This window comes from Erpetoichthys calabaricus, chromosome 2 (genome assembly GCF_900747795.2).
Source record: "Erpetoichthys calabaricus chromosome 2, fErpCal1.3, whole genome shotgun sequence".
Taxonomy (NCBI): domain Eukaryota; kingdom Metazoa; phylum Chordata; class Cladistia; order Polypteriformes; family Polypteridae; genus Erpetoichthys; species Erpetoichthys calabaricus.
The window spans coordinates 332149011-332168942 of NC_041395.2; the positions used below are offsets into that span (position 1 = coordinate 332149011).

General features: G+C 37.0%; 1 protein-coding gene across 4 annotated transcripts in view; it reads left to right on the forward strand.

Annotated features, from left to right (window-relative positions):
• Positions 1 to 18696, forward strand: part of LOC114647335 (MOB kinase activator 2-like) — a 254024-nt gene extending 235328 nt beyond the window's left edge. For all 4 annotated transcript variants that reach the window (XM_028796030.2, XM_028796027.2, XM_028796026.2 and 1 more), the window contains exons 4-5: positions 12215 to 12339; positions 14522 to 18696. In XM_028796030.2, coding sequence (XP_028651863.1) covers positions 12215 to 12339; positions 14522 to 14790 — 394 coding nt within the window. In that variant the 3' untranslated portion in view covers positions 14791 to 18696. The remainder of the gene's footprint in view (positions 1 to 12214; positions 12340 to 14521) is intronic.
• Positions 18697 to 19932: the final 1236 nt, after the last annotated feature.

Sequence of the window (19932 nt, forward strand, 5' to 3'; positions counted from 1 at the left end):
AATATTAACTGTGCATTTTGCTAATTTGATTTTCAGTTCTCACTTAATACAAATATAAAACGGCAAGCAGTCTAATTAAACAAAGATTTCAAAGCAGTTATTATCCTCTTAATGGAAAATCCTCTGTCACCATGTCTCAACTGCACTGAATCTGGCTGTTACATATAATGTGTAGAGAATAGCAAATTATTGAGTAGGTTGTGAGTATATTTACAGTTCAGTAAAACAATCTGCCTCCTGTTTAGGGAATAGATATAGTGAAAACTTGCAGTTCTTATGTACGTGCACCCTTGCCTAAGGTTATTGATGTTAGTTACTGTTTATTCACCTTTTGGCTTAGCAGTGAGAACTAATTAAATATAAAGTTTAACTTAGGCAAGTTGAAATTGTGCTTTTAATGAATTGCAGTGTGAGAAATGGCTTTTCTAATACCAAATCAGCACATATAGAGAGGGAAGCTTCTGTGCTTATAATGAGACACTTTATTGTGAACCATACAGTTGGTTCTTAAATGGTGGTGTGGAGTTCAATTATGATGACTTTATACTGTGAAAACAAAATATTACCTTGCTTCTGTCAGTGAACTGCTACCTCATGTTTTTGTTTAAAGGTGATAGCTCAAAAAATACACTGTAGTTTCAGATTAAGCTGCTGTCTTTTTCCCCCCCAACAAAACATTTCCTATCTTTCTATCGTTTGTGTAAATCTTAAGGAATATTCCATACACACCCATGTAAAGGCCAGTTAAACTCTTTTCTTTTCTGTTCTACTCTGAGAAGTAATTTGTGTAAAACTGAACCATTACAATTAGAGGAAATATTCCCTACACTTCTCTGGTGTTCTGGCAGCCTGTTTATTTAACAGATCACTTTTGGCACGCTGTGGGGACAGAATCTCTAAATTTAAAGATTCAGTGGGCAGTAGGTGATTTTTAGTTGCACTTCTGCTTAGTTCTTACATTCCTAACATAAAAGTGCAATGCTTTTTCTTTTGGATTTCGTAATTTAAAGATTTAATGACACCTGTAATCTCACTGGCATATGTCTGACTTCTTATATAACACCTGCTATATAGCCAGGATTGGAAAGAAATGTCTAAAGAAAGAAAGATTACATCTGCAATGCTATTAGTCTGTTGAATTTTATTTTTTGAGTGGGAAATAAATCTCTGTGCAGCTTTTCTAAAGATTAAAATCTATTAAAAGACATCTTCTGCTTTGGCTAAAGAAGGGAGCTTTAATTTAAATGTTGTGCATATTTCTTTTCCTCTTGTTTGCTTGGTTGTTTGAAAACTGTAACCATGCTTAACAGTCCTTAGCATGTTGCGGTGGTGTAGGGCATGCATGAGAGACTTAGCAATTAATAACTCATAAGGGAAAAACACCTTCTCCTTCTTTAACTTCATCTTATCTTCCACACAAGAAGCTTTTACTGTGTGGTAAGCACAAGTGTAGGCATGAGTATATCACATGGTACTGTCCGGAATACCATCCAGCATGGCTCCATTAGTAGAAAAAGAAAAAAAAAAAACAGTACGAAAAATATTAGCGGTAAGTGTTGTTTAGTAACAGTACGAAAAATATTAGCGGTAAGTGTTGTTTAGTTGAAGAAAACTGTTAAATTCATTTTCAGATGAGTATGTTTACATGCAGGTCACTGGTTAAGACATGCTATAAACATTTCTGACCCTTTAAAAAAGGAGGAAAGTTGGTCTTGCCGTCTTTGATGTAGACTTGTCTGGGAATGCGACAGGCCTGTCTGGGAATGCAACAACTTCCACACATTGTGCCACATGGAATGCAGTTACTTTTATCCCTTTTGAATTTTAACAGATTTTAATCATATGATAAAAACTGAAACAACATCAGGATGCAAATGATGGTGTGCTATTTTCCTTTCATTTCAATGGTGTATCTTTATTTTTAAAAGAAGCTATTCATACTCAGTTTATTGAAAAGAAAACAAAGGTATTTCAATAACAGGTGTCCGTTCTGCAAGTAGGCACTAGCTCAAACAGGAATGCTTGTGCGGTATCTGAGACAGATCTTTAGATAGTCATGTCTGTCATGACTTTGTTTTACATTGTGCCTACTATCTTCTGTAATAACAGCTATATATGCAAGTAAATCAGTAGCATCAAATGCAGTTTACTTTTTATGAATTAAATTATATTTCAGTTTTTGCGGCAGTGAGGAACTATTGTACATGTATTTATCTACAGTATGTTTAGTTAAAGCTACGCCTTTCTACACTTCAACACCTCCTCCACAAATTGGTGTTGGATATTTACTAGTTTTTTCTGACATTTTACTTTCTAATTTTGCTGTTAACCCCTGCAAATTCTACCAATTTGCAGTGCTTAGTTCGTTTAAGATTTTAGTCTGAAATGGTTTTGAGACATAAAGACAAACAGTGCTTGGCATTTATGTGTGTGTAAACTGTAAACAGCTGAACTTTGCAGTGAAGTATTGTGAAAGGAAGTGCCCGATGCCTGGTTATTGTATAATGTACCGGATACGGCTTGTGACCCAAGGTGGTCAACGTCTTAACATGCTTGTTTTTAAATGTTAAGAATTTTTGACATCCGTTCCATACTTTCCGTTTGTGATTCATGTGCCTTTTTACTGCATGCATGGCTTCCAGCTGTTGAACAAAGTGGTTTTCTGTTTTGCTTGCAATTACAGCAGGCAGATTTATTATGCTTTTGGATGCAGTTCTGATAAGTAGTTGTATGATTTGTCTTCAGTGAATAAGATTAAACCTGTTCAGGTATTATTAAAAATATGTAATTAAGTAAAAACGGTGTTTGCAGATTCCTCTAAAGACAAAGACTGTTTGAATTTTATATTATAAATTTGAAAATCTTAGAATGCGTTTATACTATAATTCTTGAATTACTTCATTAAACTGTCATTTAGGCTTACATACAGTTTGTGGCATTTGTTATATTCAGTTTTCTTTAACAATATAACGTTCAGTTGCACATGCAGCTCTACAGTTTTACTTTAACACTTTCACAGATGTACTGCAAAATATTCTATCCAGAACAATAAATAGAGAAGTACATAGCTCTTCTACAGCAGAGTAGACTGCTTCACCATGTAGTTAGTGGTATTTTAAATAATTCTCTAATTTTTCACACCTCATAATAGATGATTATTTTGAATATTAAGTATTTGGATCCATTTTTATTGCTTTATTTTAAAGATTTAACATTTGCATCATAACAACATGGGTCTCCTGACTAACTAGTTTTGATTTGCTTCATACTTTATGGAAATGTCGTACCTAAAAGCTATTGTGCCACATTTTAGGTTTTTATCTTCACTAGGTTTTGAGATATGGAGGCTTTCAAAAGGGTTTATGGCCTTTATTTTATTGTAAAAGTAAGTGCCACTAAATAACTGAAAATGTTAAATAAGTCATAACTTTTACACTGTTAATGTTAGCCAATTTATGGCTTGCTGAAAATTTATAGAGAATTTTCATGTTATAGAGCAACTTTGGCCCTCACGTCAGATCATTTCAAATTTGGTAGGTAGTACTCATATTCTAGTGCTTTTTTAAGTGCCTGTCTGAAAGAAATCAACTCCATATTTTGTGTGTTTACTAATTCAACCATGCTTTTTACCCAGGTATTGCATTATTTTTATCGTAGATTTCGTCACACAATATCAACACCAACATTTATTTCTGTAGCAGATTTTCATACACTGAATTTATCTCAGAGTTCTTTGCAAGATGTCAAAGAAATACATACAAAAATATTAAAACCAAATTATAACTAATAAGAATAATGATAAATAATTAATATTAGAAATAAATAATGCACACTTACATAACAATGTATTGTTAATATAGAAGTATAGTCCTTAAATATAGAATTGTTTTTTTCAAGTCTCTACAGGAGGTAAGTGATAAGGTCAGTTGGCAGAGGGGGGACACAAAAAAAAGTTTAATTTGTATTTTTGTTGTACTCAACTATAATATGCCTAGTATATTGTTAATTTACTTTTTCTCCAATTACACTGCAAGTTTTCCAAGATGTGTTAGTTCTTGTGAATTACTTTTTACCTTTTTTTTTGGGGTCCTCTATGTCAGTTTCAGCTCTCAACTTAATGTTAAAATATTCCACCTTCCTGGTAACATTGCTGGCTGTGCTATGAAAATCACTGAATTTTGACTGATTATTCAGAATGCTAGCAAACATAGAAGCTGCTTACTGTATTTATCAAAATAACATTTTTTAAAAATACGCTGCTGTTTAGTTCTAGTTACCAGTATTTCTACTTCAAATCAAATAAAATGCATGGTCAGAGATACTGATATCCATGACCTGCCTCACACTAACTTAGTTCTTTTGAGACGACTAAATCCAGCGCATGCCCTCCCTTACGTGTAGGCTGGCTAAAATCAAAGGAGTGCAGCAAGTTAATACATTTTATTGCTTTAGGGCCACAATGACTATCCACGTGAAAATTTAAGTTGCCTACAATTGGAAACCTGTCATAATTAGATGTTATTATGGATACTAAATTTGAGAATTCCTTGATAAAAAGACAAAAGAGTTTTGTAAACAGTCAATCTGAGAGAGAGTGCTCTTTGAATAACTACGGCAAGAGACTCAAAAAACATGAAAATACAAAATCTGGTATCTTTTTAATTTAATTGAAGTAGAACTGGAGTTAAGCAAAATGACGCCTTTTATTGGCTAACTAGATTACATTTTATCTGAAGAAGGGGCCTGAGTTGCCTCGAAAGCTTGCATATTGTAATCTTTCTAGTTAGTCAATAAAAGGTGTAATCGGTTTAAGAAAATGCTCGTTAAGCATCTGCCTTTTTTACTTTGGCAAACATTGTAATTTGGAGGTGCCACTTCAATTAACATCGCTTTGACTTGTTTATTTTTCTATCACTAATAAAATTGTTAATGTTGAACGTCTACTGGTTAACGATCTAATATTCATAAGACTAGGTCTACATAGATTTTTTTTAAAATTATCTACGTACTGTTATTCTTTAAATGGACTGATTTGCTAGTTAGAGCACTGATGCTACGTAAGGTCAGTGGTTGGCATGATTTCATGAAATAATTGAAAACCAGGATATTGATTAAATTGTGTTCATTAATCCCTCATTATATACCGTTTTAATGTATTTATTACTGGTTACTTATTGCTTAATATAACACAAATTTGTAGACATTTCAATTACCGGCTTGGCCAGATGCAAGAAATACTGTACATTATTATTAAGATTGATTTCCAATAGTCAATGCTGATTAATTAGCTTAGCTATATTGTCTGAGAGGAACTGGATGCCTTGCCTGTTTGGTTGTAGCACATCTCTTCTGCACCCAGAATGAAGGCAGGCCAAGGTCAGTGCAGAAAGTTTTCAGTCAGGTGTTATTGGGGGGGGGGGGGGGGGGGGGGGGGGTTGACTAAAGGGCTCATCTTATCATCGGAGCAGAGAAAGTTGTCCAGAGATGATAAACTATACGGCTGACTCCCAGGTCCCCTCCCCAGCATGTATAGCAGTGATCCAAAGTCCTCTTTCCGCTATTGCTACCGATGACTGCAAATATCATTTGTTCTCACAGGAAGAGGCACAGAGCTGTCATCTTTGTTTATAATAATGCTTTTTAATACTGTCCAGAAGATTTGAGAGGTTCAAAATGGTTGCTCAAACGCAACACTGGAGCTTCTGTGGTCACTTGAGTTGGTGGCCCACTTTTTATTGCTGCTCCCACACTCCATCCTGAATGATAGCAGTGGTAAAATAGATATTTGCTAGCTTCACTGCCAGGGTGTGGATGAAGCTGGTGGTCAATTTCTGGAAGGAGAGTCCAGATCAGAATGCGCTGCAACATTACGCTCAATCTTAAGGGTTTTCAGGTGACTGTAGCAAGTACACAGTGTAACAGATAGAGCGTGCTATTGCTCCCTTGAACCCTTGTTCGAGACACCAGATAAAAGTCCAATGTGGTTTTATTCTATCAATAAACAGTGCACAAAGCACCCCACACTCCACAATACTCATATAAATAAACAATAATCAATCACTAATAAATCCTCCACTCCCAGACGCGTTGCCACCCTTCCACCCAGCTCAGCTCGACGTCTGGGATTTCCCATAGTCCTTGACCTGGAAGTGTTTCTCTCTGTCCTGTGATTGTTAACACTTCCGGGTCAGATAAAAACTCCTTTTCTTCAACCCGGAAATGAGTCATTCGCTCTGTCGCCGTGACTAATACGCACTTCCGGGTTATAGGTGAAACAAAAGTCTCTGGGCCTTCCTGCAGCATCCCCTGGAGGTTCCCATGGTATCCAGCAGGGCTGTGACGAAAAACTCCATTGTCCATGATGCCCTGCTGGAACTCGGGGGACCTCTATGTTGCAGGCAGGGCTCCACCGGGCGGCTTGGGGGTATTGGCCGGGATGAACGGCCGGCCATATTCCACAACAGCTTTAACATCTGTTAATCCAAAACCTGCAATTCTTCATCGATCTTTAGAAACACACAACCAGTGTTCTCCATTCAGGAACCATTAGCGGAAGAAATCTAGGCATTATTTTTTTTTTCTTCATTTTTAATGCTTCATAAATTAGAACATTTGATTTCTTCAGACAAGTGCCTAGATGCTAAAGAACCAACATAACCTGAGTAATGCCTATGGTTTATTATGGATGTTTAGAGGACCAAAGTTGTTCTAAAGCACGAAATATTTTTTTTTCATTTTGCAATTTTCAGCAGACCATAAATGTTCAATTATGCATCATGGGCCAACTGTTTTAGTAGTTAAAGATATCTAATGCTAAATAACGATCGCTGAAAATTTTGTGCATCTAGCATTGACAGTTCAAAAATTGTGACTTATAGAATAATTTTTTTGGTGTTACTAATTATTTAAGTGCAGTTAGGGCCTCACATCCTTTTTAAGCCCCATATTTCAGTACTAATGAACAACATACAAGCCTAAAATCGTGCACACTAGTTATTGAGTACAACAAAATTATGTTTAGTAAGTAGGAAACCAGAGATGGTCTGTTGGGAATGTTTTCTAAAATCTGTTGATTTGATACACATTGACTCATTTATCCCATTGTCTGTAAGTTATATTCATACATGGCTGCCCCAAGTAAAAGGGAGCGAGATCCTGAAAGTTGCATAATTGATGAATGATGAAACAAATGTCACAGCTGTTTTCCATAGAAGAAAGATGACTAGTGCGCAGCAGTGTTCAGTTGCCACATCTGTTCTGTTTACTACAGTTTTTTAGACAATTTTTTTGCACAAAATATTTGAAATGCAGAAATGCTTTCCTTGCATAAACAATGTATAAAAAAAAATTCTCCAGCCAATTATAAAGTGGCCGGGATACAAGGGCTTTATCTGTGAATCTTGTGCAAGACTGAAGAGATGTTTTATATGCTTGAACCAGAGGAAACTACAAACAATGCTTTTAGTATACTTTTCATTTTGCCTTTCTTGTGCACTATACGAGAAAGCATTACTCCTGAACATTTAAGCAATTATTTACAGTATTGTGGCTGTGCCTTTACTGAAATGTCTGTGTTTACTAGATTGTAGCACAGTGTCATTTTACATGTCCTTTCTTTCTAATTCTTTTTTTTCCTTCTTCCTGAAGCCACTCATTTTATTTGGGAACTGGGATCATTCAAGCGCACATTATCTTTTACCAACCTTGGTGCCTTTGAGAAATTGTCTTTGTGTTCCCAAGTTTTTCTTTTTTTTATGCCTGCTGGTTGCTACTTGTGCCCTTCCCTATCCCTTACCATGTAAAGGCAGCAACCTTCACATACCAATTTGGTCAGAATATAGCCTAGATAAATGGAGAGGTTTGGCGTTAGGAAAGGCATCTGCTGATACCTCTATTGGAGACGTCTTGGCCAAAAAAAAAAAAACCCTGCATAAAAATGAGAAAAACCACTGAAGAAGAACAACATTGAAATAACCACTTTGATATAAATGTATGTGCCTAAATGACTGATTTTTATTGCTCAACATTACTGCTGGGTAAGGTTAGTGTTAGATTAGCTAACTTTAAGGAAATTGTGCACAGTGTAGGTTGCTTTCTAATTTCTGCAGTGAAATATGAGCGTTTTGGAGTGTATGGGACTGAAATCCTTTAATATGCAAACCACAGTAGACTAGAACTTACATTTTATGATGTTTACCTTTTTAATGTAATTATTTGGTGTTCTTGTGAGTGAATTTTTCTGTTTTGTCAGATTTGTACGTGAAATTAAAATTTCTCATTTTTTTTGCCATTTTAAATAGTTCATAAAAATAAAAAAAAATGCTGGTATATACAGTATGTTTAAAAGATAAAAATGTCTAAAGCTAGTACACCTAAGAATTAAATTAAGGTTTTAGCTTGGACACCTCCATGTTTGAACTTGCTCCTGTCTAATGTAATGGATTTGCTAACCAGTTGCCTGGTTACCTGTGCCAGTAACCTCCTAATTGAGTGGGAGGTGAGAGCTGAGAGAGAGCAGATGGCATCAGGTAAAACAGGAGCTACCCTGATTCAAGTATGCAGTCTCTGCTAATAATCAGTCACATTTCTATAAGCAACATCTTCAAAGCAGATTTTTTTTATTTTGAAGAACCTGTTTTTGTTTATACATTTAATAATAAATTGTTATTTAAAAATAATTTATCTTTGTAAAAGAGAATTTGCTTTGTTCAAAACTTCCCTCGTTTAATCTAGCTTTTGCATAAGCAAAACAGTGAGCAGAATCATACAGCATTACAAGACCCCCCCCATTATGTTTTCCAAAATATTGTAATTACTCTTTGATGAAGATTTATGTGGGAGGAATTTATTATGACAGCAGAGAATCATTTGTAGGTAGCAAAAAGAAAAGAATTAATTGTGCAAGTGCTGCGGCTTTGTAAATTTACTTCTGTCTTTGTTGCACTACTTAAATAAATTGATATTGTTTGTTGTCCCAAGGCATTCCTTTTGTTTGAGTCTTTCATAATCTTGACGGCTATGACCAAAGACCCGAAGCAAAATGCAATTGAGTATATTACCATCATAGAATCACGCAAGAAAATTCCTGGTATGCTGTATACGTACACCTAGACACATGTATTATTTATGTAGACACTGCATATTAATTAATGCTATGAAAAGAAAAGAAACATAGAAAACACGGGTTCAGCATTTTCTTTTTACAATCTATTTACGCTGACATCTTTAGTTTTCTGGCCCTGAATCAAACATAGCTCCACTCCATTTCTGTAGTTTTCTTTTTTTATACGGACCGTTTGATATTCACTATTGTTGTTTTATAAGTAACAGTACTACTGCTGGGCCCTTATTGCATAAAGTGTCCCCCACATTCTCATGATTCTTTGAATGGTGACTTTTGCGTGTTTCTTAGTTGACTCTGCAGGGACTTTGAGTCCCTTAACTTTAGATAACATTTTATGCAGAGGCTAATCATTTTGTATTATTTTGTTGAGGTTCACATTATGCAATTTGTGTTTTGTGTGGCTGCTTTATGTCAGTTTGTATTAATTCACAGAACTCACCATTTTCTTGCTTTGTTTTGTATACTAAAAAAAATAAAAGTAGGTCATTTTGGCTCCATACCAAATTTATACAAAAATGGAGTTATGTTATGTTTACTAAGAAAATATGAGGTTGTCCAAGGCATACTTTCTCATGCCAGTCATATCTTTGGCAAGTTAAAAAAAAAAAAAAAATTAGATCCTTAGAAAGGAACTAGAAAGTTATATTATAGTCCAGTTTACATCATTCCTGTCATATTGTCTGAGGTGTCTGAAGGAATATCTGATTGCAAATAACTATGACACACTGTTATTTAGGTGTAACTAGATGATTTAACACATAGAAAATTGTTTTTCACTTGACCTTTGTATTTCATTCAACTTCATGGTTAAAGTCATAATTGAGAACCTTGATAGTGAATTTTAAATAATGACCTTTCCCTTGTGATTTCATGCCTGGGAAAACGGTGGTCTTGATTTACCCAGCTTCAGGCCTCATTTCTCCTGAAGTGCGTGGTTAATATTGAACAGAGTGTGTTGCACTTGAGAATGTTCAGCCCCCATCAGGCCATATTTAAGCCTCTACAGAACTGGAAACAAAATACAATGAACCTGCATTCCTTTCTGATGTCCAGCTTTACTTTTCATGCCAGCTCAAGCAAGATAAACAAAGTGCTTGTTTTGAGGCCGAATGCTTTGATGTAAAAGTCCTTTCTGTGTAAGGGAAGCCACGTTTTTTTGTACAAGTCAATGTAGCGCCAATGCACAATTTTCTTTCAGCTTACAGTTCATATGAAAAAGTTTGGGAACTCCTCTTAATTCTTTGGATTTTTGTTTCTCATTGGCTGAGCTTTCAAAGTAGCAACTTCCTTTTAATATCTGGCATGCCTTATGGAAACAGTAGTATTTCAGCAGTGACATTAAGTTTATTGGATTAACAGAAAATATGCAATATGCATCATAACAAAATTAGACAGGTGCATAAATTTGGGCACCCCAACAGAGATATTATATCAATACTTAGTTGAGCCTCCTTTTGCCAATGTAACAGCCTCTAGACGCTGTCCTCCTATAGCCTTTGATGAGTGTCTGGATTCTGGATGGAGGTATTTTTGACCATTCTTCCATACAAAACCTCTCCAGTTCAGTTCAATTTGATGGCTGCCAAGCATGGACAGCCTGCTTCAAATCATCCCATAGATTTTCGATAACATTCAAGTCGGGACTGTGACGGCCATTCTAGAACATTGTACTTCTCCCTCTGCATGAATGCCTTTGTAGATTTTGAACTGGGTTTTTGGGTCATTGTATTGTTGGAATATCCAACCCCTGCGTAACTTCAACTTTGTGACTGATGATTGAACATTATCCTGAAGAATGTGTTGATATTGGGTTGAATTCATCCAACCTTCAACTTTAACAAGGGCCCCAGTCCCTGAACTAGCCCCACAGCATGATGGAACCTCCACCAAATTTGACAGTAGGTAGAAGGTGTTTTTCTTGGAATGCGGTGTTCTTCTTCGGCCATGCAAAGCACTTTTTGTTATGACCAAATAACTCCATTTTTGTCTCATCAGTCCAAAGCACTTTTTTCCAAAATGAATCTGGCTTGTCTAAATGAGCATTTGCATGCAACAAGCGACTGTTTGTGGCATGAGTGCAGAAAGGGCTTCTTTCTCATCACCCTGCCATATAGATGTTCTTTGTGCAAATTGCACTGAATTGTAGAACGATGTACAGATACACCATCTGCAGCAAGATGTTCTTGCAGGTCTTTGGAGGTGATCTATGGGTTGGCTACTGTAACCATTGTCACAATCCTGCGCATATGCCACTCCTGTATTTTTCTTGGCCTGCCAGACCTGCTGGGTTTAACAGCAACTGTGCCTGTGTCCTTCCATTTCCTGATTCCATTCCTTACAGTTGAAACTGACAGTTTAAAGCTCTGAGAGAGCTTTTTGTAGCCTTCCTCTAAACCATGATATTGAACAAGCTTTGTTTTCAGATCTTTTGAGAGTTGGTTTGAGGACCCCATGCTGTCACTCTTTAGAGGGAGTCAAAAGGAAGCACAATTTGCAATTGACCACCTTAAATACCTTTTCTCATGATTGGACACACCGGTCTATGAAGTTCAAAGCTTAACAAGCTAATCCAGTCAATTTGGTGTTGCAAGTAATCAGCATTGAGCAGTGACAGGCAATCAAATCAGCAAAATTACAAGGGGACCCACATTTTTGCACATCCACTTTTTCACATTTAATTTCATACAACTAAATATTGCTTCACTTAAAAATCTTTGTTCGGAAAACACTCCGGTACTCAGATGTTCCTAGGAAATGAAAGACACACCACTGTTATCTTTTTTGTTGAAAGTAAATTATTATGCAGGCTGAGAGGGGTTCCTAGACTTTTTCATATGACTGTATATTATCAAATAGAGGTACATCTTGATTGGTAATATGATGTGTAGTTTTCAGAGTTGTTAATGATGGTGATACTATTATTACATTATTGAATAAAATAGCAGATTCATCAGAGGTTTTTATGAAACACCTATGATCTGTTCTTAGTTTGTCATTTTTGCTTACTGGAGCTAATCTTGAGTGGATTGATGTCAGACCAGTATTAATCTCTCTCTCTCTCTCTCTCTCTCTATTCCACTGGTTTTCTAGGCAGTACTACTGGTATGACGAAAGGGGAAAGAAAACCAAGTGCACAGCCCCACAGTATGTCGATTTTGTCATGAGTTTGGTGCAGAAACTGGTTACAGACGAAGACATTTTTCCTACAAAATATGGTATGTATTTTGACTGCGTGGGAAAACTTGAAGGTTTGTTCTTTTATTTTGGAAAAATAAATTTATTTGGTTATGCTGGAGAGTTGTGCCTGAGCTCTGGAGTTAACAATTATTAAACAAACAAGTGTCATGATAAAAATATGTATGGTGGAATTACCACGAAAGGCTTGATATTGAAATGTGAGCTATCATAATTTTTAGTTCCATTTATCATCTTCCATTTGAATACAAAAATTTACATTGAACTATAGGGAAAGACACAAGTAATGTTAAAGTGGTTGACAAGGACATATTGTTTAGGAAATGAGTGATGATTGTTTGTTCTGAAGGAGTAAATCCCCATGGCTGATACTTCTGCACAATTTCATTTTGCATATGCAGACGCCTTAGTAGGTGCCGGCAAAGTTAGGTAGTACGTAATACATGGGAGCATTGATAACTACAATTACCAAGATAAAAGCTGATGAGCTCACACAAAAGAGCTGACCAATGACAATCTTCGTAGCAGCAGGGATTGCAATAGCAAAACACTGGTCACAAAAATCATAGCCTCTGCGTGTTATTGAAGCAACCTGTTCCTTCTCAGAGATTTTCTTGTGTTGAACTATGAACATGTAGGACAATAAATAGATGCATTTCCAAGCATTTCACCATTCTCATGCATTTATTGGTGCTTATTACTTTTGGTACCACCTTTTTTTAGATTATATGTATAGCCTGTGGTATATGTCATTTGTGCCAAACTGAAAAAACTAAAGCTGGTGTTTATCAGCTATTTGCTTTGGTACCACTGCTGAGGTCAAAAAGCTGGTACTGATACCAAAGTCAAAATTTTAGTCCTAATCCTACACTAATGTGAATGCAAAAAACATAACACTTAAAGATCTTTGGTAGCCTTCTACCTGCAATGAGGCAAAAGTAACTGAAAGGTTTGATTAACCAGTATGAAAAAGTTCATTGATAAGTGATGAAACCATCATGAAAAGTAGCACTGTTCCAAATCACACAGGCATTAAAAATGACTGTTAGGAAATGTCCTATTGTTTAGTAAAAATGGTCTTTAAAAATAAGACCTTTTTAAAATAAAATCTGCAAGAATTAAATATATAGCATTTAATTATAATAAAATTGTATTTCTTAATAATAATTAGATGACTTTTATTTAGTTCTGCATTTATTTCACAATTTAATTACCCCTTTTTATCTATCATTTGTGCCCTTTCATGTGAGCATTTCATAATTGGCTACTTCGGTGTGCCTTCCACAACTGCTTATTATTCACTTTCATTAGTAACTGAATTCAAGAAGGGTCACTTACAGACCACTTTCAGAATCCCCTCATTTTCCTGAAAGTTGTACTGTTCTCATGTGCAGAAGAAACATTTTTCTTTTCCTTTCCAGTCACCCTTTTATGTTGCTACACCAGGTATTTCTTGTTACTAGGTACGTATTTAATATTTGTGAAATACTTTCTGCTACTTCTGCCATCCCAATTTAGTATGTCCTCGTCAGGCAGTGAGTACAGGTGTTGGTTTCTCTTGAAAGTTTAAATGCCTTTGCTTGTTAATTGTAATATTTTTACAATACAATTTCATTTAAAAAAGCACATTGGAGTTTCATTAGTTAAAATGCTAAGTATTAAAATGGTTCAATTTATTTTTTGTTTTTAATTATTGTCAGATTCAGGAGTTGAGAGCACTTTCCTTGTAGAGAAAAGCCAAGCAAAATGACACCATTTATTGGCTAACTAAAAAGATTACAATATGCAAGCTTTCGAGGCAACTCGGGCCCCTTCTTCCTCAAGCACTTTCCTTTAAATGTTTAAGAATGCTGGGAAATATCATGGTTAGTCAACAGTAAGGCTCCTGAATATTTTTTATACTCGAAGAATACAGATACTTTGATTGCATTTCATTTAGCAGATATTAGTCTCCCAAAGCTTTTTAAGTATTTAAACTTAAACTTGCATTAAAGCCCATTAATATGCAGTATGGAACTATGCATTAGGTATTAAAGCAGAACGATGTAAAATACTATGACATGAATCTTTAACAAACTGAGCCTGACAGTTGTGTCTGTAGACCTGTGAGCTGTACTTATTTGCATAAAAACTGCAGCACATGACACAAATTTGAGAATACCAATTGTTCTTAAATATTTTATATTGTTTTTGTCATTTCAGGAAAAGAATTTCCCAATTCATTTGAGTCCTTAGTCAAGAAGATCTGTAAATACTTATTCCATGTGCTGGCACACATCTACTGGGTTCACTTTAAGGAGACTGTGGCACTGGACCTTCAGGGACATTTAAACACGCTATATGCACATTTCATTGTATTTATAAGGGAATTTAATTTGGTGGACCCAAAGGAAACCTCCATCATGGATGACCTCACAGAGGTCCTCTTTAGCAACTCTTCCTCTGCACAGAACCATGTCAAGGAGAGATGAACCTCCCACACAGATGCCCAGGAGTGATAGTCAAGACATGAAAGAAATGGCAGAATCATCCAGTGAATAAAGAAAGGAAACCAGACAGTAGACCTTACAATCAAATGTTTCAAAAACTTAAAAATGTTAAAAGACTGAGCAAGAAGAGAATTTTCATCCATACTAGAAACCGAGAAAGCTTTCCCATGGCACTTCAGCCTGCCGGCCAACTCTTAGGATCCACACATGTACAGTTTTATTTTTTCAGTCTCTTTTCTTTCATTTGTGTGTTTTTGTTCTGCTTTCCTTGTTTTTTGCCCAGGAGAGTGTTTATTTACTGTTTATTTTTACCCTTTTTTATTTAGTTCACAGATTAGAATGGTGCTAGTGCCATTTTTAATGTATGATTTGTTAATATTGTATGAAACGAATTACTTTGTTTTTAACTGTAGTGACTTTTGCTTGAGAACCATTATGGCAGATGATGGACAGGATAGTTTAATGGATGCTCAGTAAGTTGTGGCTGGCACACATGCTACTCTTTATATACCTATAAAGTGGACATGGGAGAGAATTTTGTAAACCAACTGCTAATTATCACCTCAGTTAGCTCTTTATTTGCCGATTTTGGTCAGATTCCATTGGTCAAGGTCTGGTTTCATAGCAGGAGTAGTGATTGGGCAGACAAAATCCACATGAATGCAAGTGGAATAGGAAGTTACTTCAGAATATGAATAATGTTTAATGGGTGTACAGGGGCAACAACTTCCTGTTTTACAAATCAAAGCCCCCGATGCAGTTTTTTGGGGAAAAAAGCTGAGATGAGCTGGTAGAGAAGAAATGGACACTTTAAGTTTGCACCCTTCTTTTCTTGGGTTCCCTTGACCTTATTTGGTTGCTGCTTTATAGAAAACAGGCAAGCTTAGGACAAAGACATTGCTCTGTCTGCAAACCTTCATACTTTTCTAATGCATTTGGTGTGTGTTCTGATTCAAGGAAAGGGGGACACCTTTGCTGTTTTTTAGCATCATGGCCATCACTCAGTACTGAAACCGTAAAACTGACATGTTGTCTTGTTTACCTTTAAAATAACAGATACATCAGAATTACTTCGTTTCCATATTTGTCTGTATATTTTGTTTAATAGAAGACTCACTAAGTTTACATTTTTTTTAATTAATCCTTTTCTAATGGAAACCTTTTTCATTTTGAGTTTCTAAAGGTGGCTGAAATGGCTTGGTTCTGTCCCTGATGTAAGATTAATGTCCCAACAATAGAAGGCTGAATGCTTGCTTATCTCTTGCTTTTTAATATTTTTTAACTTAATACTGCCTTCAGCACCCTGGTGGTGAATTCTAACAATGTGCAATAAGAGGAAAGAGGAGGGAAGTTTCTTTTTATACACAGTGTTTCAAGTATCATGCCTTCTTTGCAAATAGGGTAATAAAAACTATTTTAATCGTGTTCAAATAGATTTATATGAAGTAATCTATCTTTGCACTTTTTATATTTGAAGATTTTTTTTTTTTTTTTTTTTTTTTTTTGCCTTTCCCTCTTTCGTATTTGCATAAATTAAGATCCTCCAGGATCCAGTGGTCAACACAGCCATTTGTAATATTTACAGAGAAAACACTTTGAAAAGGATTCTGTCTCCAAGTCCTTGCATTAATATTACTTCATTTGATTGGGATTTGATCATTTCACCTTCTTAAAGCAGAATTTTTGTCTTTGAACTGCAAGAACCCTTTTCATATATGAGAGTTTATAATGATTGCATCTATAAGAATGCTTTTGATTTTTTGGCAACTCCCCCCCTTCCCAGATCTCAAACATTAAGATTGTCTTTTTGCTTGGTTAGCTGCATTGAGTTGTTTTAGGAAATAATGTATAACTTATTTTTTTTTTATTATTTTTATTGTTAGAAATGTGTGTATATATGTAGACTGATGGATATACAGCAGCCTGTAAAAGCAAGAGAGTGACCAAAAGAAAGAAAATCACACACTTTATTTGTTCATCCGGTTTGTTGTTTTCCTGCATTATGTTTTAGTGGACAGATGAAGACAAACTTGAAAATCGTCCCTCGTCCTGACGTCTGCTTTCTGTCTGTCGTGCTAATGGCAGCAGCACATGTGTACGTCTTGTCATGTTGTCCATGTGCACCCCTCCATTTTGAAAGGCACGTTAGACTGGCCTAAACCGGGATGGTTCAGTACTGTTTTTCTTTTCATTTTAATTATGGTATAAATAATTTAAACTCTTAAAGCCGTGTACAATTTCAAGCTCTTTAAATTATAACCTGTTAAACTCAGTCAGCAGTATACTCAGTAGATTTGTATTCTTAACATTTACATTTCACTCCACGCGTCAGTCAGTAGGTGTTAGGAGACTCCTAGAAGTCTGTTGTGTAGGTCGACCTAAAAGACGTCTCACAGGATGTCAGTCCGTCTTCTTATATTTTTCTCATAAGTCTGAACACTGGAGGACAGCCAAGTCATGAAAAGGACAATTCTGTGATTTTTGGAAGGAGATTCATGTATACGCGTATCTGAAGGCTGAGCTTCTCATTATAAACAGCAAAGGTTCCACTTCAAACCGCTGGGTTTTTTTCTGTTTGCTTTGTGATTGCAGTCCCAGTTCTCCCATTTAGTTTGATCCCCCCACCCCCCGGAGTCAATGGTCTGAATTGTAATTTCAGCACAAGACTGAAGAAGCTGGCCAGAGCTGCAAGTGCTGTGCAGGAAGATGAAAGGCAGAGCTCGGTAGATGTTGAGGGCCATCAACTCCTCAAATTCCCAAAGGCAGACATGCATGGAACTCGCGGTGAGCAGTGAATGGCATACAACTCTCACTTTCTAGCCAGTTGGATTTTGCACTATTGCGACTTGAAGAATGTAGTAAATCAGTACAGAGACTCTTCACGTACCCTTTCAGTTCAGGGCAGGAATCGCTTTGGAGCTTTTTCATTTAATTTTTTTTTTTTTTTGTTTGTTTTTAAGGTTTGGCCTATATTACGGTGCGTGTGTTGCTTTTGAGCTGATTTTTGGAGAGTGATTATGGTGGTGGTCCACGTCTGTTGTGCCACACGTTTCTGTTCCACTTAATACCCAAGGAGTCTATCCAGGCTTTGAGCTGAAGATCTGCTCAGACGCTGTTGTGTGCTTCACAATACTGAGACTCCAGGATACCAAATTATATTGGGATTCAGAAAAATGGTCAGCTGCTCCCCAGACTCCTTATGGAAGTGGGGGTTTGTGAATTCCTCTGCGCACAAACTTTAAGCTTAAGGTTGACTGGCCACTCAGGAGAGTTCGGCTCTGCATGCTGCTTGGTGTGCCCATCTCGGTGCCATAGCGCTGAATGTGTGCGGCTCTCGTCATGGCCTGTAGCCCACCTGTAGAGAGAGTCGGGCAGGACAGCCTCACACTTTATAAGCACATAACGAGGAAAAGGTGGCAATTCTCATGCTGCTCGACTTTTTTTCCCCCCAAATCAGCAAAAATTGAGAACAAAATGAAATCCTGGTGAGGGGCTTATAGTTTTAATGAAGAGCTAATACAGCCATGGCAGCAGCCTGTTGGAGTAACAACTCGGGGGTCTCATCGCTCAGACACGGGTGAGAATCACACACCTTGACCTTCATGCTTGGGATGTTCAAAAGCTTAGGACAACAGTATAGCAGTGGGGAATCTTATTTAATTCATTTATATTTTTGGTGTTTTTATGAAATTTTATTTAGCTGTTTAGATTTATTTTTTAGATCTCGCTCGCTCTCTTGCATCAGAACACATTGCACTTGAACTTTTGGTTATAATCAAATTTATTTTCTGCAGCTGTTTTAACTTTGTTTTCTTAAGTATTTTTATTTTGCTTCATTAATATAAAAATGTATGAATAAAAAAAAAAAAAAAAGATGGCTTTTCTGAAGTGTCTGCCTTGTTTGTGACCCACCCCAAGCCCTGGATTGTGTGGGCCACCCGCACAGAGCTCGGGGCAGACGGGTCCTAGTCTCGGTCAAGGGTTCACGTGTTGGTGTCCGGGGTCTGCATGTTGTCCTGATCACACACGGTTCAGAGTAATTCATGTCACCGTTGAACTTGTTCATTTTCTGTAAAAGTTGAGTACGTTTCATGAACACCAAAAGCCAATGTCACGTCGCACAACTTCAGCTGATCTTGTCGCCGGAGGATGCCATGAAACACGACCTGAGACGTCCGTGGGCAAGTCGGATTAGCGGCCTGTGTAGCGACTTTCTAGTCCCGAGTCACAGTATCCATTACTCCTGCACTACTCCTTCCGCTCCCGTCCCATGGGCTCGGACTGATGGTTTCCACTCTGACATGGTGTTTTTTTTCTCTCTCTCCCATCTAACTTTACTCCTTTTTTAAGTCCACCTTGATGTCAACTCAACTCGGCAACGCCATTCACTTAATGCCATGTGGCCGCTGACACCCGCTGCTTCTGCGGATTCCGATGTTCTGCCTTTGGAAGACGACAAAAGCTGAGAGCTCTCTGTGCCAGAACAGCATCTTCAAGGGACCTTCAAACATAAACCCTGCAAGGGTCAAGGACTGGGTGGGCAAGACTTTGAAACGGGATAGTGTGAGCCCCCCAGGCCTGAGAGTCAGCAGGCAGAGACGGCGCGGGGGAATAGCAGCCAAGTAAGAGACGGAGGGGCTGCACGACTAGGACGAGCTCTATTTGTGCCCGGCTTGTGTGGCATTTATTGGGCAAAACAACAAAATCGGCACAAGGAGTTAAATGGAGGGGATGTTTCTCAATAAAAGGACCCATGAACTCGCTAGTCTCCTTGGAGTTGTTTGCCATTTTCACATGAATACTGATTTAAAAAATAAAACAAAAAAACAGATGGTGTTAAGTGAAACACAGAAGGAGTGGTGATGAGTGGTCTGCAGTCCAAAACACTTTGGATATCAAAGACTGAGAGCAAAGAGCCCCCCTCACCCTATGGAGTCCTCCAGTTTGGGGCACTGGACCTTTTAGTTTACTCATCTTAAGAAAAAGGGCAGTCAGGGGTCTGTACTGGACTTTCATCATCAAGCATCAAGGAATAATAATATGGGAAGCAAAACCTTCAGTATTGCCAATCTTCTTCTTCCTCTTTTCCCCACTATTGTGTGGTTTGATGTGCCTGGTCGACCG